The sequence below is a fragment of the Falco punctatus genome, assembly GCF_963210335.1.
Source record: "Falco punctatus genome assembly, chromosome: 10".
Taxonomy (NCBI): domain Eukaryota; kingdom Metazoa; phylum Chordata; class Aves; order Falconiformes; family Falconidae; genus Falco; species Falco punctatus.
The window spans coordinates 5578349-5602616 of NC_137590.1; the positions used below are offsets into that span (position 1 = coordinate 5578349).

General features: G+C 55.4%; 1 protein-coding gene across 1 annotated transcript; it reads right to left on the reverse strand.

Annotated features, from left to right (window-relative positions):
* Positions 1 to 3108: 3108 nt before the first annotated feature.
* On the reverse strand, positions 3109 to 24013 carry EMILIN3 (elastin microfibril interfacer 3). The gene is made up of 4 exons (XM_080406006.1): positions 12815 to 24013; positions 8959 to 9081; positions 5686 to 5933; positions 3109 to 5154 (listed from the first exon to the last, which is right to left on the reverse strand). Exons 1-4 carry the CDS (start codon positions 13696 to 13698, stop codon positions 3260 to 3262), a joined length of 3150 nt encoding a protein of 1049 aa, XP_080262132.1. The 5' UTR covers positions 13699 to 24013; the 3' UTR covers positions 3109 to 3259.
* Between the last annotated feature and the right edge of the window lie 255 nt (positions 24014 to 24268).

The window sequence follows — 24268 nt, forward strand, 5'->3', positions numbered from 1 at the left end:
GTGGAGCAGCTGCACTAGAAAAGGACTTTATTTTGATTTTATGTTTTTTTGCCTACTACCTTCAGGTAATGTTGCAAAATTGATTTAATGCAGGGAGCAGGCTCTGGTGCTCTGTGTGTGTGCAGCGGCCGAATGTCTCCTGTGCTGGCACAGCCTGCCACAACCTTGTGCCAGGGCAGGAGCTGTTCCCACACCCCTACACTGGAGCAGTTGGGGAAAGCTCAACTGTCCTGAAGCAGGGTTGGGCTGGGACCCTGTCCCCATGGCTGGGGGACTTCTCTGGAACTTGGCTGCCAGCATGGTGCTGCCTTTGGCTGGCTGGGTGCACCAGCTCCAGGAGCTCTCGGCTGTAACTACATAAAATAAAACAAAACAGGCAGGAGCACTGCTGGGCTCCTTCCTCCACTCTGGCATCCACCTTCTCCTTCCCTAAGCAATGTGCTGAGTGTAAATCACCCCCCAGCCTGCCTGCCATCGTGCTTTAACTCTAGCTCTGCTTTTCTGAAAGCCACACAAGTCATTTTGGTCTTGGAAACCTCGGCAAGAAATACTTTATTTTTTTTCCTTTCCAGTACAAACACTTTCTCAGCTTTTAAAATTTGAACAAATGTACAAGGTTTTAAAAACAATAAAACACAGCCTTTTGAGAGGATCAGTTATCAACTGCCTCGGAAAGCTGCCCATTCAAGGACAACGATGGGGCACCATCTCCTCCTCTCTCTGCAAGCAAAAAAAAAAATATTAAAAAAAATGCCCTATTTTGTATGAAGTTCCTTTCACTTTTTAAACATGAATAGCTGAGAACCAAAATGCAAACTGTCCGTAGCTTCAAGTGACTAGTCAGGAACAGTCCAAACATAGCACCATTTTCTGGAAGGTCAGACTTCTTCCTTGTCCTGGTTCTGTTATGGCCAGTTCTGGCTCCCTCAGTGCTGGAGGAAGCTGCTGTCCAGCTGCTCTCTCACCCAGCCCTGGCCTGGGAAGGTGTGAGTCTGCCCCTTGGCTTAGTTTTCTCTTTGGTTGCTGCAGCCCTTTTTCTCCCTGTTGTGAGAGGATTGCAAAGTACCAAGGATTGGCTTGAGACACCTTCCTTGGGCTGAGGGAAAAGGAGGAAAAAAAAAAAAAAGGGGGGGGGGGTTGTGGTCTGAGAGCAGGTTTTGCAGGATGCCCAAAGGTAGCTGGAGTTTCTTGTCAGCTGGAGAAGTGTCTCAGCAGCTCCAGCATGGCTCTAAATCAGCAAAGCCCAGAGCAGCAATAGCAGAGTCTGGTGCTGTGAGCAACTGGCAGCCTGTGAGATGGCAGGATGGAGTGGTGGGAGACCAGGTCCCTTCTCCCTGCTCACACAGCTGGTGGCCTGTGCTCCCCTGGCAGCAGAAGGAGCTTTTACCACTTCAAGGTAACGTGACGTGGCCTGCTAGACTTGGTGATCCCTGTGGTCCTCAGCCTGGAAGCATCTGTTTCAGGGAGCTCATCCAGCTTTTATGGAGGAGAAAAGGCACCCAGACGCATCTCTGCTGGGAGTTGCTGCTGCTTTGCGCTGTTGGAGCACAGAGCTCCTCCTTTGTGGGATGGGGGGACCAAGGGGGAATCGTGGTGTAGAAGAGCAGGGACAGCCTGGTGAGGCTGATGGGCACTGTGGGAGCTGAAGGCTAGCTGGCATGGGAGGGTCCATGAGCTGCAACGCCGAGCTGATAGGAAAAATATGTTCCTCTGCTATAAAGTGCCAGAGCTGGTGAGATAGAGGTTCTTTGATGTCTTCTTCATCCTTTCTGGTAATGAAGCCCCGTTGGCTGAGCAGCAGAGGACACCCATGCCGGGCTCCCTGGGAGAGGCAGGTTTTGTGTGCAACAGCTGCACAGTCCAGGCATGTGCTCCACAGGGCAAGGCTGGAGTTGCTCAGGAACATGTACAACCTTTTCCAGCCTGCCTGTTCATGGGAAACCAGAGTCAAGGTGAGTAAATCGTCTGGGGTTTCCATTCCCAGGCTGAGATGAGGAGAGGTCTCAAGAGATCTTCTCAAAGGTTCCCTGCCTTGCTCCACAGCGGGGCAGGTCCCCAGGGCTGTTGGCATCCCAGTGGGCTCAGAAGAACGTGAGGAGGACACAGGCTCCTGCTCCGACACTGCTGCACGGGGAAAGCCTCACACCCTGGAGCAGCTGCAGTTCTCCTGTCCCGGGACGAGATGAGGGAAACCACCTTCACAGTTTAAGCAAGAAAAAGGACAGGACTGCTCCATGCCCAGCTTGGTCTCTGCAGAAACCTATGGACACACATCTCCTTGGGGAAGACAAAAGTTTTTCCATAACCCTTCATGTCAGTCCCAGGTGTAACCAGAGAGTAGAGCAAAGTGGGATTGCAAAGCGCGGCAGCCCCAAGGGACTGCACCCCTTGCCCCAGATACTGCTGCACCAGGTTTTAGCTGCTTAATGTGGTTCTTCGAAACACAGCAAGGGACGTGGGGGCAGCTAGAGGAAACGGCAATCAGATGAGCACCACAACAGTGGACTGTTCAAAAATATACATACACATACCATATATATATATATATATATATATATATACACGTATGTGTGTTTTCTTAATGTATATCCTCATACGCTCCATAAGGCATGTGCATTTGCAGGGAGGAGAGAGTAGTATAAATGGATTTACCATACACGAGGAGGGCTGCTGTCTTGGAAAGGGGAAAGCAGTTCCCAGGGGGATGTGTGAATACGTGTGTTCTTTGAAATCTGCAATTCCTGTGGAGAATTTTGTTCCCTGTAAGAAGCCCTGGCTCTGCTCAGTCCCTTGATTAAGATGCAGGTGGTCGCTAGGTCAGAGAAACTCCTATTTCTCAACTGATAACTACAGGGTTTTATTCTTCAAGAAGCGATAAATCCACAAAAATAAAATTAAAAAAAAACCAAAACAACCACCCAATGTTCCCACCTCCAGCTTCCTCCTGAATTGTCCTTCTGGGGTCATCAGCCCAGGAGCCAAAGCAACGCCCCCGGTGACACTGCTGCACCAGGGTTGGGACAGCTGCTGAGTGTTGGGAAGCAAAAGTACCGTAACGGCAGAGTTACGGAAAAGTGGGGCTGACAAGATTTAAAAAAAAAAAAAAAAAAAAAAAAAAGGTTTTGTAGCAGCTTTTAATTTATCTTTTCATTTAAAAAAATTATCCCAAGAACTGTTGGCACATTGGAGCAAGTCTGTGTGATATAAGTTAAGCCTGTCCTTCCCGGGGAGGAGAAGGAAGAAGCACGTGGCAGCGCAGCTAATGCTGCTTCCCCTCCGCCTGCTCTTCCAAGTGGCCGACCTGCTCCGCCAGCTCGGAGACCTTGGCCTGGCAGTCAAGTAGGTTGTCCTTCAGTCCCGTTATTTCCTGAGAGTGGGCAGCCAGGGTCCCATTCATGTGGTCCATGTAGTCCCACAGACTGCCCGTGTGTTTCTCCAGTTCATCCCTGATGCCGCCCAGGCTTCCCGTGATGGCACCCAGCCTGCCGCAGACGCTCTCCACCCGGGCCACCCGGTCATCAAAGTGAGCAATCTCCTGCTGCAGGTTGTGGGCCACGTTCTTGCAGGAGCTCAGGTCGCTGACAATCCTGGCTTTGAGTTGCTCCAAGTCTCCCTTGAGGTTCAGGACACGCCGGTTGCTGAAGAAGAGCTGGGAGCCTTGGTCATTGACTTTCTCCTGGATAGAGTGGACTTCATCCTCAATCTTCCGCTCGTGCTCATCCAGTGAGGAGTTGACGTGTGTCACAGTGTCCGAGTACTGGGAGACCGAGTCCTTGAGCCCCGTCAGAGACTTGCTTACGGTGTTCAGGTTGATCTTTAGCAAGGTGATCTCCCCTTGCAAAGCCCCCGATGCTTCCTCCTCGATTCGCCGCTGGATCTCCAGGATGGTGGCATTCAGCTTACGCAGGAGGTCATAATTGCTGTCCATGCGGAGAAGCAGGTCCTGGTTCTTGTTCTGGCAGTCTTCAATCTCTGTCCGGAAGGTCTCCACATCTTTGGAGGCAGAGGTGCAGCCCAGGGAACAAGTGTTCTCCAGCGTGATGAGGCGATTCTGCAACACCTGCAGCATCTCGTCCATCTGTTTCCTCATGCTGGCGAGCTCCCCCTCCAGCACAGGTACCACCGCTCCATCCATTCCCACAGGAGAACTGATGTTGTTCAGCTCCCCCACAATGGTCATGAACCTGTCCTCCAGGGTCTGCATTTTGTCTTCAAAGGCAGTCCTCATGCCATCCACCTCTGCCACCACGGTGCCTCTCATGCTGTCCTCTACACCAGAGCAGCAGCTCCCCGTTTCTCTCTCTGTAGCATTCAGTCTGGCTTCCAGATCCTCAAAGCGCCCTTCAAAAAGGTTCCCTAGTGTGACAGTGGAGACTTCTCCATCCAGCCGTGAGTGCAAGTTCTTCTGGGACTCAGAGATGCTGTGAAGGCCTTTCTCAAGGATGTTCATGCGATCGGTGAGGTAGTCCAGGTTGCTGCAGCAGCTTTCCACCACTGTCAGCCCTTGAATCTGGGTCTCCAGCTGGGAGATCTCTTTCTTGATCTCTAGCTCTTTCCCATCCAGCATCTGCTGCAGCCGCAGGTTGGCAGCTTTCTCCTCCTCACACTGCTGCCGCACCTCTTGGATCCGGAAATCACACGTGGTCTGGATCTTCCCCAGCTTCTTCTCAAAGCCATCAAGCAGCTCCCCGCGCAGGTTGCTCAGCCTCGTGTCCACGTACTCCTCCAGCATGTCAATGGAAGTGAGGGGCGAGGGCCGGGCTGACTCCAGCAGATGCTTGATCTGCCCGTCGTGGTCCAGGACCATGCCGCGAACCTCATGCAGCAAATCTGCCTTGGTCTTCAGTACATCGCTCACCTCCGTCACTTTGGTCAGGATCTCCCCCACCGGTGGGTATGTGGCAATGTCGGCTTTGTCTGCCACATCCACCAGGCCGTCAGGAATGATGCCAAAGCCCACTGTCGAGTCAGGCGTGCCCGGGCTGTTCATCAGGGAGCCGATCATCTTGGAGGTGTCCTCCTGGATGGCCAGCCGCAGGCGGTCCCCCAGGCCACTCACCATGGTGTGCAGGCTGTCGTAGGACTGGGAAAGGCGCCTCACCTCCTCCTCCAGCCGGTCCAGGCGGTCCCCGAAGAGGCCGGGCAGCTTCCTGCCTGCACAGGGAAACAGGAAGAGAGGGCACGGTCAGGGCTGGTGCTCCTTCAACTTCCCTCCTTGGCTATCTTCTAGATTTGAGTCCTTTTCCATACTAACTAACATTAGCTCCTGCCTCCCTCTTATTGCCAGTTCAGCAAAATATCAGCCTGCCCTTCCTCCTTTCCTCTACATTTTTTCTTAAGCTGATCAGCAAACCCTCTTTTCTTCTTGGGATCAAGCCCTCTGCTCCCAAGTTCAACAGAGAACAACCTGGGGGAGCTTCATCTTGAGACACACTCTACCGACCCCAAAAATAGAAAAATGCTTTAAAGCAATGAGCACGGGCAATTTGGAAGCAGCATGTTTTGAAAGAAACTAGATTTAGAAAGCAATTGATCTCCAAAGCAATCAAATGTCAGGTCTCTGATCAGAAAGCACATCACCCACTGAGGGTTTAGCAAATTCACGCCTTGTGCTGGAACAGAAAGAACCGGGAGGTCCGAGAGTGTGTGGTAACCTGGGGATATGAAGCAGGAGCAAGATCTCACCATACTGATTCTTCTTTGGTCCTGGAAACAAGCCAGGGTGGCTTTTTGGATAGGGAGGAAGTCTGGGGATTTGAAACATCTTTTGCCCAGGAGGCATTTTAGGGCTGGGATGTTGGGGCAGCAGGCCGGGTTGGTCAGTCGGGCTGTCATGGCACCCTTCTCCCATGAAGCCCGGGCAGCACCTCCAGGCCAGCTCGGTCACTGTCTTGTACCCAATCTTGTATTTGGGTCTGAAGAAGGTGCGGTACCTTTCCAGGAGAGGGGAGGAAGAAAGAAGACAGTTTAGCGAAGCAGCCTCAACATAAAGCAATCAAGAAGAGCAGGGTCCTGTTGAGTGTGGAGAATCCAGGCACGAGGGAAAGCCTAGCTGAGACCTCTGTGCTGCCCCTGCAGACCATGACCCACCTCCTCCAAGAGCTCCCGCTGCACCGTCACCCAGTGTAGCATCATAGTGCCCGTCCAGGGACACAGCTCATTAACCAGCACTCCAAAAACACGTGCCCACCTTCTCCAGGACCAGACCACAGTGTGCAGGTGTGATAGCACATGGTAAGAGAAGAGTTCTCCTAACAAGTTGGTAACACAACTAGACAAGCATGAGAAACAGCCCAGGGGCGAGGAGGGACTGTCTGAGCAGAGCCGTTATTTATGTATCTGTGGTTTCTGGAGAGATTTATTTGTTGGATTTTTTTTTTTTAACCTGGGACTCTTATTGCACGTTTAGAAAAGCAGCTCTAAGTGTATTGCTTTGGTTCCTGGCCCAATAGATGACCACTGTGACAGATGCCACACAATTTGGCAACTTTTGGCCCAGGAGATCACAAGATGAAAAGATGGAAGTGATTCTAAAACCCCTGCAAGCTTCTCTCACTTCCAAGAGGGGTCCGGGCTGCTTGTGGGTGTGTTTTACCCTTTGACTTGACCTAGAAAATTTCCCAGTGTGGTAAAAAATCCTCTTCTCAACTGGAATCCTGTCCTGAATCCTCTAGGAAGTTGACATACCTTTGGAAAGGTATTTTCTCCGTGTGGAGGGCATCAGTCTGATGGGAAGCCTAAGTGCTTTGGGCTAGCATTGCATGCGAGAGCTTTGACAGTCAGGCTGCAGAGCGCTGGCAAGGTTTACCGGAGCGATGCCATGTGGTGTGCGCAAAGGGATGGCTCCTTACACCTCCTCCTGCCCCAGCTGGGATGCCCTGGGAGGTTTTTTTATCATAGTTTGGGCACTACAACAATCAAACCCCGCCATACACAGCAAACAAGGCTGCGAGCCCACCTCCTTGCCTGGTGGGACACTAACACCCTCCCTCTCTGCTCTCACTCCACGTGGGACCCCACCAGCCCCGCCAGAAGGACTCAGCTGCTCCCTGCTCTTCGGTGGCACTCTCCCATGAGGTGGCAGGGATGGCACAGGACCCCCCCAGCACCTGTCCTCCCCCCACCAGCCGAGCTGAGCCGCGCAGGGCTGAAGACCGCACATGTCTCACCACCTCTGAAACACCAGCGCTTCGAACCTGCCTTTTGGAAATTTCCAATCTGAATTTACCAGGGCTTGAAAATCCTGGAATTTGCTGTTTTGCAACAACACACACAATCAGGCCCTTGTTCTCCAGCACGTTCAGCAGGTCTTGGAGGAGATGGCACAACCACCCGTGCTGCACAGAGGGGCTGTGTAAGGCACTCACACTTATCCAGTCGCTCAGGGCAGCAGATGGGGCTGAGCCCCTGTCATCGTCCATGTCCCTGGTCAGGTCCTCAGTGTCCCCAGCCCAGCCGCAGCTGCTGGGCAATGCCACTTACACACGATTCCCAGTGTGGTACAGCCACTTCTGCACGAACCACAGTGCAGGAGGAGAAGGCAAACCCAAATCCTCCGTTCTTCGAATCACTTCAAAATTTCTCAAAATCAACAATTTCCCAAAGGCACAGGACAGTTTCAAAACAAGCTCTTCTTTTTGTTTTTCTTCTTCACAGGTGCTGCTGAGTTTCCACGGTCTTTCCTTTTGTCTCAGTGTGTAGAAACCTGCCTGGACATAGCACAGCAGGAGACTGCTGCACCCAGCCGCCGTCATGAGGTGAAGTGAGGATGAGGATGGCATCCAGAAGGCAGGGCACCTTTTCTGTGTCATGCTGGCCTCGGCAGAGGAGCCCAGAGCCCTTCGGCACCCCCGAACCCTTCTCCCCTTCTCCAAACGGTGGCAAGGGGAAGTATTTTTTGCAGCTGCACAAACATTAGCTGATGGTTTCAGTGCATGGAAAACTATGTTTCCCTCTCATGCATGGATGCAGCATCCAAGGCTGTGCAGAAAGTTCAGCTGTGGGTCCAGCTCCTTTCAGGAAACACCTTGGTTTCACCCCAGTTTTGTGTGAAAGGCTGGAGGCGCTGAGCAACGGACACTGCAGAGACGGGAGAGGCTTTGGGGATCTCCATGGGTACCAGCAGCTGCAGGATGTCCTGAAGTCCCCAAATGCTGTTAAAGCACTTGTGATGGGAGGAAGCAAAGAACAAGTCAGCGAGTGGGTCTGATGGTCTGTTTCTGCCGAGAGAGGCTGTGTGTGCGTCCCACGGCACTGCCGGCACAGGGTGAGTCCCAGCTGCTGCAGCACCATGTGCTGGTACTGTAGAAGGGGTGTCAGGCTCCAGCAAAAGCCCTTCTCAGCCTGGTTTTCCTCGGTGTTCAGCTCTGCTGCTCTCAGCAGGCCCAGGGAGGATGCTGGAGAGCATCATTTCTGCATGGAGCAGCATCCCCAGCCTGGGGCCAGAGTGTGGTGAAGCACAAAGCCCCAGTGTCCACCCTGCTGTGTCTCTAGCTGCGGCGTGGTGGGGCGGTTTCCTCCAGCACTGACAAGGTGGCAGAGAGTTTTGCAAATATTTTCCTAGGGCAGGAAGCCCTGAGCCATCCCCAGCCATGGGCTCTGTTTCCTCCTCCTCTCAGTCAGGCTTTCACTGAGCTGCCATCTTTGTGCCAAACGGCACACGTGTGACAAAATGCTTCCCTGCACAGGGACCCCCAGCTTCCCATGATTTCCTGATTTATTTCTGATGAAGGACAGAGCTCCCTCTCCCTCCTGACAGATCCCACATCGCCTCCTCCCACCACTGCTGCGCTGCCATTGACTGCCTCGCCCAGGAAAATCCCTTCAGCCCCTTTCACTGCCCTCTGGAAAGCGGGGTTCACAGTTGGAAGGGTGGCACAGGGGGTTGGGACCCAAGGAGAGCTGCAACCTGAAGCTGGGAGGGGAAGGAAGTCGTGCCCCAGTGTTCCCCATACTCACAGCACTTTCCCCGGGCACTTGGGTCCCCAGCTGCACTTGTGGTACTCAGCCTTGATGTAGCTCTCGGCCCCGTCCTGCAGCGTGCACGTCACGTTGCGCTGCACCACGTAGGCACAGTAGCTCCTAGGGGGAAGCACAGTGAGACACTGTCACCCCTGCCTCGGCAGGTAGCAGCCCCCTGGCTACGTGCCCCGTCCCCCGGCAGGTCTGCCTGCCCTGCCTGCCCCTGCTGGAGGGGTCTCTGCCGGGGCAGCAGTTGGAGGGACCCCCAGTCTGTGCAGCTGCTGAGGAGGGGGCATTGCCCACCCACCCACTGAGGACAGGGACAGCAGCGGGGCCTGGGGGAGTGCAGAGAGCAGGGATGGAGCAAAGTCCCCCAGTGCCCAGCCTGCTGCTGGGCGCACAGGCAAGGGGCAGGCAGGCGCTCCTGCTATGGCCGGGCTGGGTGAATCGGCTCCTGCTCATGGTGTCCCCAGGCACCCCATCTTCCTTCACCCAAGGGACTCAGCCCTGCCAGCTGCCCTCGGGTGCCAGGGTGCTACCCCCAGCAACGAGGAGCCTTTTCCTCAGTCCAGGCATCCCTCTGCCGGGTTAAGGGGGTGTAGCTAAACCCCTGCACCCCCAACACAGCTCTGCTCGCCTCGGCTGTGCTGGGCTCTCTGCTCAGCCTCAGGCAGTGCCTGGCCCACAGTGTTCCTCCAAGCTGGTGGCTGCCCCATCCTCACCCAGCTGTGGTCACTCCGCAGTTGAGCCCTGCCTGAAAAATCAGTCTCGGTGGTAGAAACACTCAAGGCAGGTCTGCAGTGCCGCTGTACTGGAAGAGGCCAGGTGCTCAGCACTGTTGCTGCTGTTGTAATCATGGCCACATTGTCACTAGTGCTGGGGTCACACAGAGCCTCAGCCCCAGAGCTGGGCCATGCTCAGCACAGCATGGGCTGGCTGAGGAGGTGAGCTGGGAAGAGAAGCAGAACCCCACCAGCAACAGCAGTTATGGGGATAGCATCCCAGAAATAGCTCCAACAGTGGCTGGCAGGGGTGGTCTGTCCTTCTGCAGCTCTTGGAGTGCTGCCAATGCCAGGGCCAGCCTAAAAGCCTTCAGACCTTGCAGTGGGTACTGTCACACTGAGACCAGTGTGATGCTACAGTCAGCAGAGGGAGAGGAGATGCAAGCTGGCCTCTCTGCGGGGCTGCAGCGTCGTGGCTTCCTCCACCACAGAGGCAGGGATGTGACCCAGGTCCCAAGGCAGATGAAGGCTGGAAACCTCTGCAAGGAGTGGTACCTCTTCCCTCCTGCCACCATGCCTGCAGCTGGGTGCCACAGGGTACCAGCCTGCTCCAGGCACATGACCTCTCCTGAGCCGAGCAGCAAACCCAGGCGCAGAGGATGAGATGGCCAGGAGGAAGGCTGCGTGGGAAGGATTCAGCAGCACTGGTGGGACAGATGGAGGCCAAAGCTGTTCCAGCTAAAGGCAGGGCTGCCAGCAGGAGCAGATGGACTTGGTCCACAGGGGCAGAGACAGCAGGGATGTGCGGTGAGGCAGGGATTATGGGCATGGGGACATGGCAGACGGCAGAGCGGGAGGAGAAGAGGGCACAGGCACATAGTGCAGAGCTGAGGCAGAGACAGAGGGTCAGCAGGATGGAGCAGATGGGCCAGCGTGAGCTGCAGGTGCAGGGAGGTGTTCAGTGAGGCGGGAGGACTCGGCTCTCCCCATGCGAGCTGGGGTTGCTGCAGCTCAGCTGCCTGGCCACCGGCTGGGCTGGGAAGCAGTCGGAGTCCCCTGGCATCACCATTGCGTGGCCTGTGCAGAGCAGCCTCAGGGCTGACCACAGAACTGAGCTGCAGGGCCTTCAGCCCAGCTCACGGGCTTGGCATGGTGATGGCCCAGATGGCACTGAGACACCTCTGCCAGGTGGAGGCGAGGGAAGGGATTGGGACAGTCACGATGGAGCAGAAGGGTTTGGGAAGGACAGCGGTGTCTCCTGTTTGGGGGACTGAGCGTGCACAAGTGTGTGTGCAGCCCTCCCCAGCCTCCCCCCTTCCCTCCCCCCCCCCCCCCCCCCCCCCCGCCACCATCTGGGGACACAGCAGTGGGGCTCTGGCTCACCATGAATGGGGAAAGATAGATGAAGGACACACTGATGGCAAACACATGAAGACAAAGTACACCCCCTAGCCATGCCAAGGCCTGCCTGCCATAAGCCCCCCAGAGCCCCTGTTCAGGCTCCTCCACCTCCAACAGCCCACATGGGGCAGGAGGTCCCTCCACAAAGCAGCAAGGTGTGAGCATGCTCATCCTCCCTCCGATACCCTGGCTCTCCCTGCACCCTCCCAGCAGGGACCCCTGACCCCACACGCCCAGTGCATCCCCCTTGTTCCCCCCCCAATACCAGCACTTCTACCCCAGCCCCTCACTAAGGGCTTCTGTGCTCCCCTGGGATGGGCACCACAGGTCCCAGCTACAGCCGGCATCTCCATCCTGCCCAGATGCAAGTGGCTCTGCCCTGGCGAGGGGCTGCCAGGCTCAGAGCGTGTGCAGGGATCGGCGCCGCTCCCCACTCTTCCAAAAGTGACTCATTTATCTGTGCACAGGGCCACGCGAGAGCAAAGGCCAGCCACTTTTCTTAGCTGGAGGGAAGGGAGATCATGTGTGTGTGTGTGTGTGTGCATGTGGAAATTTAGAATCACTGCCTATCCATAAATCCAGGATCTACTTACAAACACACTGCAAAACCCCTCTGCAAGCAAGCTAGTAGCCAACACGGGCAGATCTACTAACAAACACTGACTACCTGTGACTACTTGGGTTAGGGTGGTTCTGGCTCGCTCTCCTTCTCAGAAATCCCTTTCCTTCTCACCCACCTGTGGCTAGCAGTTTTATAGCTCCAGCCTGATGTTTTAAGAGTGAGCAGCTGGAAAATGTTACGGGTTTCAGAAAGCTCTCACTGGCACTGCCAGTATTGTTCGTCTCGAATGTTACTTTATTCATTTCAGCTTGTTCATAACACCACATCCTTTTTCAAAGAAGCCCGACAGAAACCCTTCTAGCAAACAAGAGGGGAGGGAAGCAAGCCCCCCCCCCCCCCCCCCCAAAGTAGCAGCCTCTTTGCAGTTGGATGGAAAAAGTCTATAGTACGTGTAAAGCCCACATTCCTGTCTGCCTGAGCTTTCCAGGTTACTTGAAAACATATTTAAACACTAGTAAGTCTGTGCTTTACAAGCAAACGGGCAAATTCCCTCCAGACCAGCGTTTTCATGCATAGGTCTGTGTACTGCCTCCCTCCCCTCCCGCACATCGCCCCCCTCCTCGCACCCATGTCATGCGGAACAGGTACGTGCACCTACCCCATAAGCACACACAGGCATCCCCATCCCCACATCCCCCAGTCCTGCCGCGCACGGAACTGCAGCACACAATCTGTTCCCCCCAGCCCGCTCGGAAACACAGCCCCACACCCTCCTGCGCGGAGCAGCCCCCCAGCCTTGCTCTACACGGAGGGATGCACCGAGACACAGGGACGCCCCTGCCCTGCCCGCCAGCCGGCGTGGGTAAAGGGATGCCCGCGGCCGGTACCCAGGGACCGCTGCCCAGCCCGGGGCAGGGGAATGGTACCCAGGCTCGGTACCGGGGGTTGGGTGTCCCCCGGCGGTACTGCCTGCTAAGCCCAGACGTGCGGCCGGTACCCGATGCCCACGGTCTGTGCCCCGTATGGGATGCCCGACGGGAGGCGGTGCCCGAAGAGCCCCGCCGCGCAGCCGGTACCCAGGAGTCGATGCCCGGAGGCAGCGCCGATGCCCGGTGCCCGCCGGATCGGTTGCGCGGCCGCAGACGGGGGCGCGCAGGGGGTCGCTTACTTGTGCTTGCCCACGGGCTTGCCGGGGCCGAGCTGCGGGCTGGAGCCGGCCGTGTAGAGGCTGTACCTGCCGCCGTAGGGCAGTGGGGCGGCGGGGGGGTAGAAGCCCCCCTTGGCGTCAGCGAGGGCCAGCAGCGTCCCCAGGGAGAGGCAGGCGAGCAGCGCTCCGCGGCGGCGCAGCGCCCGCGCCCGCCGCATGGTCCCGGGCCCGACGGCGGCGGCGGAGCGGGACGGGACGGGGCGGGACGGGGCGGCCGCAGGCCCCGCCGGGACGGCGCTGCGGAGGGGACCGGAGCACCGCCCGCTGCCCTGCCCTGCCCTGCCCTGCCCTGCCCTGCCCTGCCCTGCCCGGCCCTGCCCGGCCCTGCCCGGCGGCACACGCTGCTCCGCCGCCCGCCCGACCCCTTTTGTACCGCGGCGGCGGGGGCGGGCCGCGCTCCTCCTCCCGCCCTCCCACTGCCGCCGACCCCCGGCCCCGCGGGCGGGGAGACAAAGCGGCCCCCCCGGCTCCCCCACCCCGCGGTGCTGCAGCCGGACCCGCGCAGCCCCCGGCGGACGCGGGGCGGGGAGCGCTGCCCGCCGCGGAGCCGCTCTGCAAGGGGCGCGCACCCCCCCGGCCGCGGCCCCGGCGCTGCCCCCTGTCCCGCAGCCGCCCCCCGGGCACAGCCCGTTTGCCCCCCACGGGGCAGCAGGTGCAGCGGGAGCTGGAGCCGCGGGGAGCCCGCACGGCTCCCGGTACCCCCCCGTGCCCCCCCCAGCCCGCAGGCCGCTCTGCTTCACCCCGGAGCGCCGGCAAAGCAAGGCTGAAGGGGCATTAACTCGGCCCCTCAGGCGTGTTCGGCCCGAGGAGAGCTGCGCTGCTGGAGATTGGCAGCTGTCAATCATATGGCTGGCACCAGCGTGATTCGTCCAGCATCACCAATGGCCCAGCAAAGCCGCAGCAGGGTTTTACAGGTAGGGTAAGGGGGAAGCTGTGCCGTTTTGGACATTGGTCCTCCCTGGTGGATACGGGCTTTGCTACAGGAGAAAGGGGAGTCCCTCGCCTTTCCATGCAGACCCATGGATCTCCTACTGCCAAGTGCACTTCCTCCTAGGTGGCTTTGGACGGCAGGTTCAGGGCTCCTACCCCTCCTGCGCACTGCAGAGATCCCTGCACCCCAGTGCCCCCACCTGCAGGTAACCCCCAGCAAGTGGGTGCTGAGCACCCTGCCCTGCCCCGACAGCACTCGCCAGGCACCGCACCGTTAACCACAGCTGTGCTGTGTGAGCCACAGGGAGCCTTTGCTGTTGGGCATGGGGGAGCAGACCCTCACCTGGGGCACTGGGCACTTGGGAGTGGGGGAACATCCCTGGTACTACCCAGAAGAGGTCAGCTTGCAGCCCTGCGGAACTGGGGCCATGCCAGGAGGGAGGAGATTTTGTCAGATAAGCAGAGCCAAGGCTGAACATCCAGCTGTCCCCAGGACCCTTGCACCCTTGGGCATCCACCTGAGACCACAGCAGGCTTTGTTAAGGCTCCTGCCTCGGCTGGCAGGGGCCAGCTCCAAGTCAGCCCAGGCAGGGAAGCACAGTGGTGAGGCATGCAATGCTCCTCCAGAACTCTTGGAGGAAAATAAGAAGTGGCTGAGAAAGGGTGGTTGGGTGAAATTCTAAATGCAGGAGTGAAATCTGCTGCTGGGGGAAGGAGGTATCAAGGCTTGAGCTGACACTGAGACAGAGATGATAAGATACTGACACAAACAGCCTTTTTCGGTTAAAAGGAGCCCTTGGCTCGGTCTGAGGTGAATACAGAAACATCAGCAGGAGAAGAAAAACCCACAGGAGAGCCGTACTGGGGGAGGCAGGCTGGAACGACCAGGCAGAAAACCATGAGGAGGAAGTCTGTGTAATGAGCCAGTGCATCCTCTCAAGCGGCTCCCTCCTCTTGGTTCAATCTGCTGCAGGGTATTGCTGCGAGTCGCCATGGGCTTGTCAGGCTGCCCCAGAGGTGGCTGCATTATGGTTTTTACATGGTATATTTGGCAGCACATGAAGCACTTCTCATCCAGCTGGTGCATCGAATTGTTCCACTCCGCTGGGATGCTACAGAAGGGATGGTCTATAAGCAACTCTGGAAGTCGACCGAGTCTGCATGGTTTAATGCTGGATGCCAAAGTCGAGAACTAACCTTACACACAGCCTTAATTTTTTTTCCTGCACGCAGGGAGTATGAGCCAGTTTTAATAACAGTGCGCTGCACGTGTGTGTCTGAGGCCTCAGGAAAAAAACATCTGGTGTTGCACAGTTTCAGAAAAAGCCCTTGGTCCTGGCCTTCAAACTTGTGCTGTGATGAACGGACACAACAGGGCAGAGTTAAGAGTGCTCGGTCATTCTCGCTAGCCTGGCTGTGAAAGGAGAGGAGGTGGGAACCGTTGCACTTGTGTAGGTGCATGTGTGTATCTGTCTGTCTGCCTGTCCCTGCTGTCCAGCTCCACTTTTGAAGCTCCAGGTCATATTCTGCCAGATTTCATAGGATCTTTCATAAGGCAGGATCCTCAGAGAGACTGAATGCCATTTTGTTGTTCTGTTGTCTAATTGCTTTATGAAAAAAGGCATATGGGTAGACAAGAAAGTGCCAAACTTGGGTCCCCACTGAGGAAATGGATTCATCAACTCTATTATAAGACATCAAAGAATCCACACGGGAGAGAGCCATTATGAATGCCCCAAACCATGGGAAAAGCTCTCATGTGCCTTATTAGCCGTGAGCTAATCCAACCATGAGACACAGAGCAGCAGGAAACTGGGATTCGTTAAGTTGCACTTCTCAGGGAGCAGCTTGGGTTTGACTCTTTGATGCTCAGCCATGCTGCTGCTGGTCCCTAGCACACCACAAGCCCTGGCTGGGCACAGGAGAGTGTCCATGTGGAGCCTGGCACAGCATCCTGGTTTTGGAGAAGTGCTCATGTGGAGAAGAAACCAGAGACTCCTTCCTACTAGGGCATCCTCCTGACATGTGCGTGTCCCAGGGGTTAACAGAGAAGATGCCAAGCCCCATCTCCCAGAGCTGTGAAGCCTGTGCCAAGCACCGAGCTCTCCAGCAGAATGGAAGGGCTTTGCCACACTGAACTGCTGCCGAAAGGCTCTGCAGACCTGCTTGCTGGTAACCTTTGGGTGAGAGAGCACCAACCTGTGGTGCTTCCCACAGGAAAGCTCTGCTTTCCCTCCTGGCCTTGGCTGGGGAGTAAAGGGGATCAGATCAGAGCTGATGATGATCAAATCTGGATGCTGGGCAAACCTGAGACCCTACCCACAGAGATGCCTGACCTGGGAGGTTGTGTCCATCAGTGTCCCTGTGTAAGCACCTTCTGCAACAGCTCAGCATGTGGCTAGGGAGCTTGTTTCTCCATCTGGACTGCCAGGAGTTGATTATTTTGAGAGAGAGAGAGGTATTATTTGAGAGAGGTTACACCTCTCACCCCTGCACAGCTATGCTCCAAGCCAGTCCAGGAATGAATAGGTACAAGTTCTTCCATACTAAGGATCCAGCAGGGACATTGTGCAGGACTCGGGAGCTACCCAGAAAGAGGAGCTCAGCTGGAGGAGATGAGGGTAGGAGCAGAGGTACTATGAGCAGCTCCTCCTTGCTCTGTCTCCCAGGGAGGGCTGAGTGAACCACCACAAAGCTAATTTCCCGACCGGATGACACCAAACAGTGACCTGTTCTGCTTTGCATGCTTTTTAATTAACACCTGCATGGCTTCATCAGCTGAATCACTGCCTCCCTTCACGGGTCAACAAGCCAGCAGCCCCTGACCTCCTGTTCCCACCTGGGTACCATGTTCGGTGCCTGCGCAGGGTGCAGCGGGTGCACGCTCTGGTGCCACCAAACCCCCCCGTGGGCCAGCGCAGCAATAGGCAAAGTGATAGGACAGTCCAGGGACTTTTCAACTTTGTATGCTCTTGGTCCACCCTAATCCTGAGCTTTGGATAGGTACCACTCCTGGAAAGGCACCCGCCACACTGAGCAGGGTGGGGTGCATCGGGCGCAGTGGTAAGAGGACAGTTGCCCTCCATGTTGCCATGGGATAGGAGCAGATCACAACAAGGGAAATATAAGTTGGATATTGATAATAAAAAAAATATCTGGTAGTAAAATGAATATAGCCCTGGAGGAGACTGTATTGAGCCATCTGGAGATTTTAAAGGAAAGGTTAGATAAAAAAAAATCTGTCAGGACCAATTTGGGGTAGGGAAATGGATTGGATGTCTTCCCAAGATCTCTCCCAGCCTGAGTTTTTCCGAGTACAAATTCATTTCCCAAAGTGGCAAAGCAAGAGAGCAGCTCAATTTAGAGGCAGAGTTTCTCCCTAATGATTCCCACTGGATCAAAGGCATTCCTTGAACTGGCACTCAGAGAGGCCTTTTCCCTTGGCAGCGGTGTCTGTATCTGTGTGAGAGAGGGAGCCTTCTGGAAAGCCCAGCTTTCCCAGGTGCACGTCCAAGAGGATCCACCCAGGGCTTGCTCTGCCCTTTCAGAGTCCCTGGGAGGACACCACAGCTATCCCACCACTGCTTCCCCAGCCCCTGGGAGGAATGGGGACACTGCATTGCCCAAACTGCCGGGCAAGGTGCATGTCCCAAATGCTGTAGCAGTGCAGTGGGATTCCAGTCCAAGGAGAGCAGTGACCCCAGTAGGGCCAGGAGTTCTCCAGGTGCTCCAGTTCCCAGCTAAAACTGAGCTCAAGGAAGCCCACCATGGCCATGGCTCATCATCTTGCTGGCTCCCAGCACACGCTTCTGCCACATCCCAGCTCCATGCTGGGCAGGGACCACTTCTCCATTGGCCTCCACAAGAGGAGATGCAGGCGTGCCCTGGTCCAGCCCGGTGGCATCAAAAAACCCAGCAATGTCACAACATCTACCTCATCTGGAGGCTGCCGAGGCTGGGTTCTGAATCAGACCCTGCCCCCTGCCAAGGGCTGTGACTGCAGTGTCTCCCCCCCACCCCAAGCTATGGGGTGGGGGGCACCTGGGTTTGCCGAGGCTCTGGAGGAAGCTGCAGCCAGGGGCTGAGAACAAAATCCCTTTCTTCGTGGGAAAGTGTAGTGACTTGAAGTGGTCAGACAGCCTTATCTCTGGTTTCGAAAGCCACACGCTGATCATTTGTCAAGATTAGCGCGTGCGGTAGAAGGGATGGAGCTGTTCCAAATCCATGCTCACATCTCTTCCCTGGGCTCAAGGCCATTCATAAAAATGCCAGAGCAGCAGCGGCGGCGGCGGCAGGCAGCGCATACTGGGGCTGTGGTTTGGGGAGGACTAGGAGGGGTCAACCGCAGGTTATACAAGCTCTGAGTGGGGAGAAGAATACACAGGTTGCTTTATTTATATCTCCGTTAGTGTCCTTCCTCCAGGAAAGCATGCAGGGAGGCTGGCAGGGGAGATTTAGCAAGGGCAAGAGGCAGGCAGGAGGTGATGTGCTTAAAAAATCTCTTTCCCAGCCATGCCAGGACCCCAGGGACAAGAGAGCATTAACAGGCAACAGTCACGGAGATGGAGATGGAGCAGGAGCAGTCTCCAGGGGCAGTCCCAGCTGGATTCAGCAGCACATGGATACAGGGTGAAGAGGATGAAGGCTGAGCAAGGAAGGAAGGGGCATCTTCCCAGTAAACCCCAGCATGTTGATGGTGGGGCACTGGGGACCTGGCTGGATCCAGGCTTTGTGCTGAGGCGGGCTGGCCCTGTAAGCACCAGGGAGGAGCAGCCCCGATCTCAGCTGGTCCCCGTCAGCTCGGGCTGGGCCGAGCAGGAGCCTGGGAATGCTATAAAAGGCTGGGTGGCTGTACTGGGTGGGAGGTTATGGTCATTTGCAGCTGGTGTGTGAGGGGAAAGACCTGGGGTGAGCAGAGGCATCTCTATTGCAAGAAAAAAATTTGTCAGCTCCTGTCTACCTGCAAGGATGCTTCTGAAACCAAGGGAAGATGACAGGGCAGGAAAATGCCTTCACAGTGGGGGCTTGAGGCTGGGGTCAGGCATACAGCTCTGCTGGTAGGAGCAGGGCTCTAGCCATGTGCTGTGAGGGTAGGTACTGATGCAACCGGGAAGCTTTTGCAGGAGTGTTTCTGGCATGAGCCCTCACAAGGAGGTGTGTGTCCCTCCTGGCTTTGCTGGAGGGAGCTCTGGCAGCAGGCCAGAGCTTGAAGCAGGGTTAGCCATGAGATCAGGGTCTGAGCTGCCCTTCCCATGGCTCCAGGAGAGGGGTTTGGTGCCACCTCACCCCCCCAGCATGTTACCCTACAAACCCGGTTCTTGGCAGTGCTGGAGGAGCTTTGGGGGAGTTCCTTGGCTCCAGGGCTACCTGCTGGCCTAAGCTCAACTGGGTGTGCTTGGGGAAGGCTCTCCCACAGCAGCTCTGTGCTGCATCCCAGCTGATGCACGCCGCAGGGCTGCAGGGAGGTCATCTTCAGCAGGAGATCCTCCTGTGCTACTGAAATATTTCAGTCATTTCCACACTGTTGTAGTAGTTCAACACTTGCAGTTCTCCTTCTCACCTCCCCTGCATGGATGCTTTCCTCTAGGGACTGTCCCTGGTGCAAGAAACAGTTTCACTGGAAGTGGAAAGAACAGCAGCCTGGCGTTTTGGTTTAAAGAAATGCCTGGAACTGGAATGTTTGATTGCTTCTCCAGGGCTCAGCCAGGTCCTTTGCAGGGCTATGCCTCTGGCTTTTGGGAAGACCCATGTTCTTCCTGGGCTGCGTGTCCAGCTGGGTCAACTTTTGCCTTTCCTGGGAACAGGATGATGGCAGCAACCCAGTGATTTAGCCACAAAACCTCTGCTCAGTGACCTCATTGCTGCACACAGCAGAAGAAAAATACCACAAGAGCGGAAAGAAAATACTTTTCCTCTGGGTTCTGGGGAATATTGAGGGACATTAGTACAAACTGGCCTCTTTGCTGGTTTGTTTTTGGGTTTTTTTTAAGTCACCCAACATTACCTGTCTTCCATGCTCCTGTGAAGCCAAGTTTGCCTGGCATTGAAGTGCTGTTTCTGGGATGCTTAGGAGGGTGGGTTGCCCCTGGGCACCTGCTTCTTGCAGGCAAGGTGAAGGCAGGGAGTCAGGTCTGCTGGGGTGATGGCAGTAGGAGAGAAGGACCTGAGATGCAGCATGGATACAGGTTTCCCTGCATGTGGTGGGCCGGAGAGGCAACGGCCAAGTGCAGAGGCTGCTGCAGGGCTCTGCGAAGAAGCAGCCTGCGGGTTGTCTTCTATCTCCCCCATCTCCTGCATTTTGGGGCAGGAGCCACATGGAGCTTTCCTGGTTGCTCTAACAGCCTGCTTGGACGAGAGTAGTCTCGGTGGCAGATGCGCGTTTCTGGGGTGGGTGATGGAGAGCAACCCTACAAGCCCACCTGGGGTAAGTTATGCTACACACTTGATTCTCTATTTTGTGCCTATTTTTGCCTAGCTGCGGACATTTGGCCCGGACTGGGGTCCTGGGGCAGCAGGAAGGTTTCCCACGCCTTGGGGCTGCTTCTCCTTGGCTGTGGTCAAGCACTGCTTCCTCCAAACTATGGGCAGTGCAGCTCTCACGTGTCCCCAGGCACTGGGTGGCTTCTGGATGTACCAAATGTGGGAACAGCTGGGCTGAAACCCTGCCATTATCCATGTCGCTTGAGGCAAGGGGATGAGGGGGAAGTTATTTTTGTGTCCTAAGAGGGGCCCTTCGTGCCCCCCCTGCTGCATCCATCCTCTGAGGTAACCCTGCAGGCATGCATGTAGGGTGTGCAATGTGAATGGCCATAAATAACGGGCAGTTATTTATGCACAGGCAAAGGAGCAGGGAAGAAAATGTAACTGATACCAGCTTTGGGCTCCTTCCAGACCTGCTTGGAGCTGGGACCTCGTGGCTGATATTTGGCTTCGCCGGTTTCCCTTTGCAAGCAGCTGTTCCTGCGGGCCCTGCATCTGCGTTTGGCTTTCTGCAGTGTTTTGCTAATCCTCTTTCTCACTGTACAGCAACGTGTGCTCGCCAAGGTCCCACTGACCCATCACCAAAAAAAAAAAAAAAAAAAAAATAACAGGAGGAGGAGAACTTGATATCTTCTGCAAGTGAAATAGCTTGGGTTCAGTCTTGGAGAATTTCCCGAACTCTCAAGGAATTTCCTGATCTTAGGAATGTGCCAAAATTTGGGATCTGCCTCTGTTGGGCTGCACATATTTTCAGAGCACACACTGTGGTGCTGTGTTTTGGGTTTCTACCCCTGTCGTTGTAAGGACACGTTCTATCTGAACAGGTCAGCAAGGCCAGCTGCAGGAATACCCAGGGATTTATTTAACAGCATTCCCCCTTTTATTTTGGGATCAATGGCATTTTTGATCCTAAACTCCTGTCTTGCTGCCCTGTGCCAAATCCCAGGCTGTTACTGCAGCCCTCATGTGAACATGGAAACTTGGGTACAGTTGTAATACTTCAGGTTAGTGGCTCACTGGCAGACCTAGAATTAAAGGCATAACCCCAGATCGACTAATATCCCATATTTTTAGCAAAAAAAAAAAAAGCCTTTGCAGCAGCAGGCAGCCTCTTTGCTCGTAGCTGGGGTTCAGTGTTCATGTGTTTATTGCACATACTGCAAAAGTAAACAAGCTTCTGGGTGGGAAAAGCACAGCCCCTCCCCTCAGAACAAACCCAAATGAAATTCTTCAAGTTTTTTTTCCAAAAATTAATGTTGGCTGGATTCTGACCAGGTTGTTTTTGACCGGCTTTAATCTGTGAAATCAACACCGAGTCAGGAAATGCTTAGATTGACTCCGAATGAGGATTTGGCCAGAACTTTTCTCCTATTTATGAGGGTTAGTTGGAAACAGCAAAACCTCCCGGAGGAGACCTGTCCTGACCTCCCCACTCATCCAGCCCAGTCCGGAGGGGCTTTATCATCCGTTAGGGCTTGATTTCATCCCCAGGAGCTCAGCAGTCTTGATGGGTTGTACACGATGCTGGAGCCTGGGACAGGTTTTCCACTGGTTTTGGTGGATTTTGGACCAGGCTGGTGAGATGAGTTTCCCTGTGGGCCAGCAGCGCTATGTTGGGGAAAAAAAACAGTCCCCCCAGGCAATGAGTCAGGCCTGAAGCCTTTGAAATACTGTCCCCCTCCCAGCTCTGACAGGGCATGGACCAGCCTGAAGAGTCACTGTCTCTGCCTCCCTGTTTGCTCCTGGTGCCTCCGCATGGTGAGGTCTCCAGCCCTGAGCTGGGGCTGCAGCTGAGCAGAGCCTGGTCCAGCAGAGCCCATGGCATCCTCCGTGTCCCACCATGCTTTGCCATCCCCCCTTCCCCACGCAATGCTTTGCCAGGGCATTGCAATATATCACCCTTGAGAGGAAGGAAAAGAAAACCAAACGTGAGCACATGTGGTGGGCAGGGGGAAATGGCTGCTGCAAAGTAAGCAGTGCCTTTAAAGAAGTGTTTGTCTGGGGTTTGTTTAGTTATCCTCTAGGTAATTTTACAGCTGAGGAGGCTGGGCCATTCAGGCAATGGCCAAAACAATATCCCCACTGTCTGAGCAGCTCTTGCGGCTCGGCATGGCTCGGCAGAGCTGGGGGGGCAGAGGGAGACAGGGAAGAGAAGTTTCTTTTACCGGCCGTAGGCAGAAAGCACCATGGAGGACGTCCTGTAATTAAGACGTCGCTTCGAACATCAAGTCACTCGGCTGTCAGGTTGAATAAAACTCTAGGCTCAGGCCGGGTGTGAGAGGGGGATAAAGGGAGGTTGTTGGGAAAAGCCCAGTCCCATCGTTTTGGTCTGAACTGCAGGTCCAGGCTCAGGGTGCCTTGGCATGCTTGCTGTGGAGGAGGTTGGTGGGATGGGGGCTCAGGTCCCTTGTTCCTGTGGGCAGCAATTTTTTGGTGTCCTGTGTGGAGCTGGAGGCAGGTCTGTCCTGCCTGCACCCCTCTCTGCCCCTGAGCCCTGGGAACCAGCAGCTCCAGCCTGTTGGACATGGGGAACCGGAGCTCCAAAATGCCACCTTGCCCTCATGGAGGGGGTGTGTGCCATGGCAGGTCCTGCCCCCCAGCCCACCAAAGCACGGTTTGTGCTATCACCCCAACAGATCCCAGGCTGAAATCCTCATGCGATCCCCAGGAAAAGCTCCCCTGCTTCTTCCAAAGTCCTAGTGCAGCCCAAGCTGGAAACGTGGGGGCTCGAGTCTCTCTCTGCACTACGTGCAAATAGCTCACATCAGCTCATAGTGCTGTTCCCAAGAGCCGCAGCACTCGCTGCTGGCAGCCAGCTTGCAGGAGGATACCAATATTTCATGCAGACATGGCGAGAAACCAGCCCTGTTTCCCATTCACAAGGGGTGGCTCCAAAACAACATAGAGATCTGTCACAGCATATATGCGGCATCTGTGCAAATTGGCCTGACTGCCTAAATAATTCCGTATATATTTATAAACTGTGAGATGTAACGTTTTTTCCTGTTTACTTTTCGGTTGAATTCCTTGCTCATGGAAATGAGAGCTGCAGCGCGGTGGCTAGACATAACCATTGTATAGGGAAGACACTGTACAAACTGTCCTAGAAAATTCTGCCAAAATGCCAGGCCATATCAGCCCTGATCTGCAGCCCCTCGCCCCTTCCCACAAACCCTCCCCCTCTGCTCCCCCCGGCTCCAGCCCTCTGCGTTAAGCTGAACCCAGCTGGATGCTCACATACCAAGGGGGTGGTTGCCCAAATACTAATTGGGAGACTGCTGCAGGTAGGTCGAGTCCGGACCCAACAGCGAGGAAGGAGAAAAAGAGGCAGAGGAGGGTGGGGAAGTTTTCCACCCTTCCAGGATTGCTGTGAATCTGACCTGGGCAAATCCTCTGTGAATACAATCAGAAGAGGTCTCTGCCCCACCAGCCATAGGTGGGATATCCTTTCCCACGTGCTGCTGAGCATCATGGTGCTGGCAGCACCCTGCACTGGCACTGAGGGTGGCTAGTGGTGTGAGGCACACCATGGCATGGCTTTGGACAGCAGCACTGTCACCATCCCCACAGGAATCTCCCACGGCTGATCTCAGTATTCAATGTTTGCTGAGCATCTCTGGGGTGCTGCTATGTTGCTGTGCCCAGCGTAACAAACTCGGCCAAGGTGATACTGCAGCAGCTGTTTGGGATGCTGGGAGGAGCAGATTCCTGGGCTCTGCTCCTTGGTTTGTGTTTTGGGGACAAAAACATGGGATGTGCTTATACCAGATGCAGCGCTTTAATACTTGTGCGGGTTCAGGATCGAGGGGTCTGCAGCAGTTGGGTATGTGCAATGTCAGGGGTAAGTGCAAAGTGACCGGCTCCAGGAGCTCCCACGGCTTCTGTGTCAGCCAGCAAGGGAGTCAACGCTGCCCAGCACTTGCTGCAAACAGCACCACAAAGGGCCAAGATCTGCTGGAGCCAGGGTTAACACATCTGCTGGGGAAAGAAAGAAAAGGAAAGGGA